General features: G+C 41.9%; 1 protein-coding gene across 2 annotated transcripts in view; it reads right to left on the reverse strand.

Moving 5' to 3' along the window:
* Fgd4 (FYVE, RhoGEF and PH domain containing 4) overlaps positions 1-8680 on the reverse strand; it is a 199499-nt gene extending 190819 nt beyond the window's left edge. Inside the window, exon 1 of one of the 2 annotated variants that reach the window (XM_071609985.1) lies at positions 8243-8670. In XM_071609985.1, coding sequence (XP_071466086.1) covers positions 8243-8519 — 277 coding nt within the window. In that variant the 5' untranslated portion in view covers positions 8520-8670. Of the gene's footprint in view, positions 1-8242 lie in introns of both variants that reach the window. The other variant, XM_071609987.1, reaches the window with a different exon arrangement.
* Positions 8681-9418: the final 738 nt, after the last annotated feature.

A 9418-nucleotide genomic window follows, 5' to 3' on the forward strand; every position in this document is an offset into this window, starting at 1 on the left:
CGGTTTTCCTCAGTTAGGATATCTTATAATTTATGTGGTTCTTCTATATGCTGACTTTTCACCTTCTAAGCACATATTTTTAAAATACAAATAAACTTATTGCAATGTGATTAACACATTTTAAAGCTATTTTTAACCTACAGCCAAACACAAAATCCTGTCAGGAACTCCAGCCTTGCAGAGTAGGCTAGACATTTGTCTGCAGCAGCCGCACAGCAGCTCATGCAGTTCCCAGATCAGGAGCAGCTCCCTATTGTCCAGCAGCTCCCCAGTGTCTGCACGCATCACATTTGCTCAAGTTGACAATTCAATTCCGGAGAATGGATATGCATGTTGAGGCGGCATGGCACCTGGGTTTTCACGGGATTCCTGCATAAGTAAAGCAATGATACAAAGTGGCCCACAGAACACAGTCAATGGCAAACCCAGAATGACTAATTCAAGACAATGTTCTGCAAAATAATACCAAATTCACTCCTGAAAACACACACACCCTACTCCTAAAGTAATCAATGCACAACTAGTCCAGCTTTAATAGTCTAAAAAAAGTCTAAATATCTGTCTGAACTTTAAAAGGGCATTTCTATATCAAGCAGTTACCCTTAGTGAAGATTTAACCAGCAAACATGAAGGTGATCATTTTTTGATATAAACATCCCATTAAAGGCATCAATAGGGGGCATCTGGGGAGCCATGAAACATTTTCTGACCATGGGAAGGATATGATCCATATTCAGATTTAAGAAAAGTAATGTAGGATAACAACACTACTGTTGAGAGATGTGGGCCTGAAAAACCAGCCTCTACCTCAGAGCAAAGCCTGTCCAATGAAGAGACATGACCTTTGCCCTTGGAAAGACCCACAAAGAACTCCTAGGCACATTCCCACCCTGATAAGTTGTTTATCTACAAATAACAGGAGAGATCTGCTGCACCGGGTGTCCCTGACTTAGTCAGGCTAGGTGGGGACCCATAGCAATCCCCTAGCAGCCACCAATCAGCATGAGACAGGGAAATACCTGGGATGCCAGATGACCCTCCCAGTAATTTATGGTGTTGGGAAACCATGTAGTTCAACACGAACACCCCTCTTGGCTTAAACCAATCAGTTCAAATGGATCCCCCTCTTGTAGTAACCAATCACCCCTACCCAACTGTTCCCGCCAGTGAATGTGCTAATCATGTTTTAGAGTTGTTGTTTGATTTTCCCGCGGTGTATGATGATTTGCTAAGAGATACTATGATGTATGTGAAGTCCCTGTCTTCTCCAAAGAGTGTATAAAACTGCTGCAAACCCTGGGCTCAGGGCCTCTCAGCGTCACCAGTTGCTGTGTGTGCGCGCAGAGGACCAAGCTAGCTCGCAATAAATACCTCTTTGCTGCTTACATCGATCTTGGTCTCTGGTGGTCTTTTGGGGGTCCTGAATTCGAGCATAACAGGCCAGAAATAAGGCAAAATCTGACATGGTGAAATAACAGAAATAATGATAAGAACCAGTGTGGCCAACTGGGTGACAAGTAGATAAAAGATTCCAGCAAATTTAAAACCAGAATTGAAGCCAAACAAAAACAAAACAGCAAGGTTGGTGAAATCAGTAGAAAGGGCTGAACTGCAGCCAATAAAAGGAGTTTTGGGGCTGGGATTGTGGCTCAGAGGTAGAGCCTTGCTCACCTAGCACGCATGAGGCACTGGGGTTGATCCTCAGCACCATATAAAAATAAAAAAATAAAGGTATTGTGTCCACCTACAAGTAAAAAATAAATATTAAGAAATTTAGAGGCTGGGGTTGTGGCTCAGTGATAGAGCGCTTACCTAACATGTATGAGGCCCTGGGTTCGATCCTTAGCACCACATATAAATAAACAAAGTTAAAAATCCATTGGCAACTAAAAAAATATTAAAAAAAAAAAAAAAAAAAAAAAGAAGTGCTCTTGGGAAATTTACATTCCTTAAGCAGATCCTTGAAAATGTAAAGAAGATATAGATAAGGTAAATAATTATGCCTTTTGAAGAGACCACTAAAGACCAGGGAAGGAGGTCTTTAGTGGTCTCTTCAAAAGGCATTGCTCTGACTCCAAAATATCCAGAAATAAAGCAAAGAGAAAAAAGGAGGGATGATGGAGGGGAAAAAGGAGAGGAAGAGGAGATGGGGGTTGGGGAGAGAAAATAAAGAATTGGTGGAAAGAAATTTGGGAATTCACTGACTTTACAGTTGCTAATCCAGTGTTAGGAACAAAGACCAGACTAGAGAAGAAAAGGAAGAATGAGGAGGACACCCTGAGGGGATAAAGAAATCAATGCAGGTGGGAAGGAAGCTCCTGTTGGAGCCTGAGGAACAAAGTCACTGGGCAGAAGCTCAGGAGAATATCAAGGTTTAAAGTCTAGGAAAAACGCCTGGGGGAGGAAGGAGTAAAAGAAGCCTGTGAGAGAGAAAGTAAAAGATGTACATCAAGATTTCATTATAAATCTTTAGGTAAACTGCTTGTGTAGAACAAGTTTTGCAGCTATTCCAATAATATTCAAGATAGGTTCATTTTAAAAATACACACTTCTTAATGTTACAAATAAGAGCCCCAACATACGTGAACACATATCACCAACTGTTAGTACTTTCTTTCAGCTTGGCCATTTGAAGCCCTGGGAAACCTTAAGAACTGGTGTTACAAACAGGCACTGAAGCCAGAGATGAGTTCAGGTCCTGTCGCTGAAACTTACAAGCTGTAGGGCATCAAATTAAGACTTCTTGAAATTGTTTTTTCTTCTTTAAAATGGTAATAATGCCACCAATGCTGCAGGGCTGGCCAAAGAAGAATTGGAAGTAGCACACAAAGTCCTGGTTCAGACCCAGAATTCAATAAACAGGACTTATTCTCATTGCTCTGACTCCAAAATATCCAACCCTTTTCCTCCAACAATGGTGAAATTAAAAAAAAAAAAAAAAAAAAAAAAAGTGCTAAGGACCACTAAAAGTGCTCAGGACATTGGAGTATGTATTGAAAATTTGAATATTCCAGCCATGGTGAGAAGTAGAAAAGGAGGCAGATGCGGAGGTGAACACCTGTAATCCTACTGGCTGGGGAGGCTGAAGCAGTAGGATCATGAGTTCAAAGCCAGCCTCAGTAAAAGTGAGGTGCTAAGCAACTCAGTGAAACCCTGTCTCTAATAAAATACAAAATAGGGCTGGGGATGTGGTTCAGTGGTCGAGTGTCCGGTTCAGTGGTCGAGTGTCCGGTTCAGTGGTTGAATGTCCCCGAGTTCAATCTCTGGTACTCCCACCACCACCCCACCAAAAACAAAGAACTAGAAAAGGAACTGTACTTGCATATAAACCTGTGAAGTCCATAACATGCAAATTCCCTCACCACAAAACAGCCCAATGCTGAATGGATTACAACAAATACAGTTTTAAATGCATTTTAAATATTACAGAGCCCATAAGAAAATAAAGACAATGCCCAAGGACAAGAAAAAGAACTATAAACCTAAATCTATAACTCATCAAATCATGCTTCCCTGGGAGTAATGGCATTTCCAGAAATCCTAAAGTCCAGGGAAGGCAGCTCCACTTTCCAAAAGGGTGGCCTGGGGAAAATCCACCTTCTACAAAAGCAAACTGATGAGAAAATTTATAGACCTATACTAAGCTTAGGCAGAAAAATAATGATAGCAATAATTTCCCCAGAGCAAGCCTGAGTTGAAATTTACACTACTTTGAAATTAGGGGTATGCCTGGTGAATACATTAAAGCTGTCCAGGACTGAGCAGGAACAAATAAATGTTTTCTTATACAAAACATCACCATAAAATTAAGGAGTAATGAAAGAAATAAGCAGCCTTGTATAAGAGTCAGCAGAAGCAACTCTGAATAGACAAGACTCTCCTCCAAGGGCTTCAGATATTCAACTATAGAAAAGAAAAAAGGGGAAGGCCTAGAAAAAGCTAGACCAAAGAAAGCACAAAATAAGACAGAAAGAAATCCAAGCATATCATCATTATAAATGGACTAGAGTCACCCATTAATTTATATTAGCATATTTAATAAATTTTAAATCCCCACCTTGTGTATATTTTGAATGTATAAATTTTCACAATGAAAAAGACTATTTTGAGAGAGGATAACCAAAAAAACTTCTGAATCTTTAAACTTCAATATACAGGGCTACAATATACTTTAATATATAGTCACAACATTCCCCTTCCAAGTCTAACAACCATTGGAGTCCAGGACCTTCTTTACTATCAAATCGCTTCTCACAGCTTGCTGGGAAGAGCTGCCTGGGAGACCAGACACACAGGTGTGAATCCTGGCAAACCAATTACCAGTTAATGATTCCAAGTAGTAACTCTCTGTACCTCAATTAATTCAGTTATAAAGTGGTCATAATACTACTTACCAGGATTGTAAAATGTATATACGTGTATATTTGTGTGTATCACACAGTTCTTAATATAGAAAACACATTCAATAAATAGTAGCTATTATGAATGTTATAGTTAGATAGGTGGGGTCTCAGGGAGAAAGAGATCCTTACTAGATGGAGATCTGGATCTATAAGCTTGACCAGCCATGCTTGTCTCCTTAGTGAGATGAATAAAATCTCCAGTGTATGCTTGTACTAGATCAACCGGAACAAAAACATAATCAATTTGAATGTCACTAGATTCACAAAGACCTATACAATGGTCCCACAACTGATTTATAGCTAGCTGCTTAATCAAGAAGAAATATTCTAAACCCCAAATATCAAATGATTGACATGGGTTTGATTTTTTTTTTTTCACAAAAGCTTACCTGAGAATCTGCACTTTTCTTCCCAACCCTGAGAGCTTCACTTCTCTGAGTGTCTGCACCCTGCCTTTGGGGTGTGTATATCCTGCCTTTGCTGTCCTTTAATGAAACTTCGCTTGTGCCTTACTTTTCACACGTCTTGAAATTCTTTTCAGCGGTTAAGAACCCATGCAACCTGCCCCAGATATGTTGAAGGCCCACTGCCCCCTTGGAGGGAACTCTTCAAAACCTGTCTGGTGACAATATGAGAACATTAATTCATTAACTTGACAAGTATCACAGAATGTCTCCCACATATTGGTCCCAGTGCCAGATTTTTAGCAACACAGAGATAAATAAATGACTTTTTTTTTTTTTTTTTTTTTTGGTACTGGGGATTAAACTCAGGGGCACTCGACCACTGAGCCATATCCCCCACCCTATTTTGTATTTTATTTAGAGACAGGGTCTCACTGAGTTGCTTGATGCCTCACTGTTGCTGAAGGAGGCTCTGAACTTGCAATCCTCCTACCTCAACCTTCAGAGTCACTGGGATTACAGGTGCGCACCACTGCGCTCTGCTAAATAACTCCTTTTTATGACATTATCTAGCGAGTTTATTTTGTGCCAGGCATCTACCTATTGAGATTATTCTCAATCCTCCTGTGGTATCATAAACGAGTACTGTTCCCTCCATTGTCCAGGTGAAGAAACTCAGAAATTGAGAGACTTGGTTCAATTCCCAGTAAGTGATGGAAAAGGGACTACTATTTGGGTGCTATATGATCCAAAGCCTATGTCACCTCTCTGCTTCACTCAGATGAGGAGCTTCAATTTCAGGCATATACAAAGGATAATGTCAGTAGACTTTATTTTCATTATTTTTGGCCAAAACCCAGATAACTCTAAAAATAGTGGGTTTCATAACCAGAGAATACAGCACTGTTGAACTAAATTCTCTGCCAAGTTCTTGACCTCTCTGTTTTTGTTCCTTCTTTAAGAGGGAAAGTAACTTTTCAACTGAGTAATGTTCATTTTAAAGTACCTAAATTCTATTTTTCACACACAAATATTTTTCTGGGTGCTAAAGAATGACCAGGCATTTCTCAGAATTTTTTATTTATTTTTTGATGGGGGGATGTACTTATATAATGACGGATGGTACAATGATATTTAATAGGGAAGCGGACTTGATTTAAAAAGGGAAGCACTTTCCGAAATGTTTTTACCCTTCCCAAATTGAACAGGGTGTGGTCACCCAGTGGTTTGTAAAATGTATATACGTGTATATTTGTGTGTACCACGCAGTTCTTAATATAGAAAATACACTCAATAAATAGTAGCTATTATGAATGTTATAGTTAGATAGGTGGGGTCTCAGGGAGAAAGAGATCCTTACTAGATGGAGATCTGGATCTATAAGCTTGACTAGCCATGCTTGTCTCCTTAGTGAGATGAATAAAATCTCCAGTGTATGCTTGTACTGGATCAACTGGAACAAAAATATAATCAATTTGAATGTCACTAGATTATGACATTAAGGTACTGTATCCTGGTCTGGGGTTGTGGCTCAGTGGTAGAGTGCTTGCCTATATGTGTGAGGCACTGGGTTCTATCCTCAGCACCACATTAAAAAAAAAAATTATATATATGTATAAAATAAAGATTTTGATAGATCAATAGATACTATATCCTTCTACAGATGCTACAAATTATATGATAGGAAGGGGAACAGTTGTACCTATTAAGAGACAATCATTATTTCTCAAGACTGAAAATAATTCCAAGATTTTACTTTCAGGGAGTGAACAATATTGAGTCAATGTAACAAATCTTGAAAGGTTATGGCTAGGTTCTCTATTTCTTTTAAAAGTACTCTGGATTCCCTTTGAATTAAAAAAAAAAAAAAAAAATCGCCAGGGGTTGGAGGGGATGTGACTCAGTGGCAGAGCACTTGCCTAGCATTCAGGAGACCCTTGGGTTCATTCCCCAATACTGTAAAAATAAATAAATAAATAATAAATAAGGAATCTTTCTTTTATAAGCACAGCTGCCTAAACAATGTTGTACAGACTGCAACAACACCATTCACCCTTAGTTATAACAAGATTTTCTTGGCCTCTACAGTTCAAAATTAAGTCAGGTGGTCTTAGTAAAACGTTAACAACTGGGAACCCATTATCCTCAAATTAAAAAGAACTGATTAACAAATTGTGTGGGTTAAATAACTTGAAAAATATATAAGTACCTTTAAAAAGCAAAGCATTTTCACTTGATAAGAAAGAAAACACTCTTCCACTCATTTTTTAGAATGAATCACACCTGAAACTGGAAGAGAGCTCAGAAATTACCTCACCAGTTTCCTATTTTTGCAGGAACTAAATGGAGACTGAAATCACTGTAATTCAACTTGTTTATATATTTTCTTACATCACCATCTTTGTTGTTACCTAATGTGGTTTTATACATTTTGAATTCATCACTCATCATCTTTTTCTGCTGTATACTGATCACAACTTCAGGACAAGAACTAAAAGGGAACATTTTAAATCTCCAATATGAAATCATATGCAAATCAACAAAATAATTTTATTTAATATCAGAAAATGTGTGAAAGTAATTTATTTGTATTTTTGCTGGTTAAATAAGAGTTTTGTTTCACAAGCTGGTCTACGTTCCATATTTCTCTGGTTATCACATAAACTGGTGATAGGAAATTTTAAGTTTTGCAAATGGGGTGGGGGAATTCCTAATGTGTTCTGGTTTCAAGCTTCCCTGGGGAGAACTGAACGCATTTACAAAACAGAGGAGGTGATGTGACCTTAAATAGATTATCCTGAGAATTTCTCCAATACTAAGAATTGATACGAATTTCAAAATCAAAAGACTGCATTGCTGAGCCCTAAATTTATCAACATGAAAACAGCAAAATTCCGTTTCCTGGTATTAGGCATGTTTCCTTAATAACAGACTTGCCGCTTTCCCTTCAGGGTGGAAGTTAAGCGTCCTCTGAAAAGGGAAAACCAGGGCACTAAGGATAGGCAGCCCTGGTCACACCCAACAGCGAGGCTGCTGGACCAGGATGAACATCAGCCTCCGCATTCACAGTAGTAGGTCTGCCAAGAGCAGGAAATAAGCGAAAAGATTAGACTTATAAACTTCAGGATCAGAAAACAAGATTTGCTGATACCTAACAAAACTTTCTTTAAAAAGAGTTACACCTTTACTTCCGGAATTCTTTGAGAAGTGACCTACAGAGCAACCTCAGAGCTAGGTGGATTTCTGCCCAAGGTCTTTCGGGGGAAGGGACAAAATAAGTAAAAGGGTGTGTGGCCGCGAGCATGGTCTAGTATTAGAGTTTTCCTTTTGCAGCTGGAGGAAAGGGTACACCACCTGCAGGGCACTGGGCGCGCCCCTCACCTGCAAACGCGCGCCTTTCCAACCCTTCCCTTCCCCCGGCGCACAGGCGCTTACCTGTGGCGTTTGCGGATGCGTGGCGCCTGAAGATGCCCATCTGAGCCGGTCCCAAGTGCGACGGAGGCCTAGTCCAGGGCCGGGGGGTCCCGGGCGGCAGGTAGGAGAAGTTGGACTTTCTTCGGATCGCCACCCGCCTGAAGTTGTAGCCGCCGTCCACGCTCATGGTGAGGGGCTCGTTGGCGGCTCCGCCCTCTTTCCTGCCGGGTTCCAGCCGCAAGAGCCCACTCTGGCGGCTTCTCGCGGAAGATCGGGCCCCAGGGGGCGTCGCTTGCATGGCCAGGTTCGGAGCGGTTCCCGAAGGATCCGATCAGCAAGTGCCTTGCGGTCTCTTCCTGGGACGCTCCGGGCCTCGAGGGGAGTTTGGCTCTGACTGCTTCTGCGGCAGCCCCACCGCCTCGCTCTCTGCGGCTCTCGCAATCACCTGATGCTCCTACCGCAGCTGCCCGGTCGAGGCTGCCTCCACCCCCTCCTCTCCCGAGCCTATCGCCCGCAGGCCCCCCAGGGAGACTATCCCGGAGGCGGGGAGTCCAGGCTGTTTGCGCCGCGGCGGCCGCCTCCTCCGGCCGGGGAAGCAGCCAAGGACGCACTGTGCTGAGCGCAGCGCCCAGGGCGCGGCCCGGGAGCCGGCTGGCTGTGGCCGCCCCGCCCCGCCGCGGACTCGACCATTGGCCCCCGGGAGCCGCGCCGGCGCACACCTGATGCCGCACACCTGATGCCGCACACCTGGCGTGCTGGTAAGGTCGCTGCGCTCACCTGCGCACAGCGCACTAGGTTGGGAAGAAAATAAGTCCAGCTACTCTTGAACTCTGTTCAGGGTGCCTGCCATTCTCACAAACCCACGCTGAGGGTCACATACGTTTTTCAAGATGTTGTGCAGAGCTCTTGATACTCATTTTGAGTATTTCAGACAAGAAAACCAAAGTGTGGAGCCTACCGTGGATCACCGAGCATTAAGAACCTAGAATCCCTGAGTGTCTGCATCACAATCTGCCACGCGCAGTGGGCCCCAGAACGAAGAAAGGAAGAGAAGAGGTGGAGCTAACAATGCATAGGTCTCCAGAAAAGTAGACCCTCGGTCATCATGATCATTTTCAGGACTTCATTAGTATTGCACTTTAGAGTTCTTTTAAAATTGTCAATTTTTAACACAAACTATAGACAAATTAAAGAAAA

This window comes from Marmota flaviventris, chromosome 3, assembly GCF_047511675.1.
Source record: "Marmota flaviventris isolate mMarFla1 chromosome 3, mMarFla1.hap1, whole genome shotgun sequence".
NCBI lineage: Eukaryota > Metazoa > Chordata > Mammalia > Rodentia > Sciuridae > Marmota > Marmota flaviventris.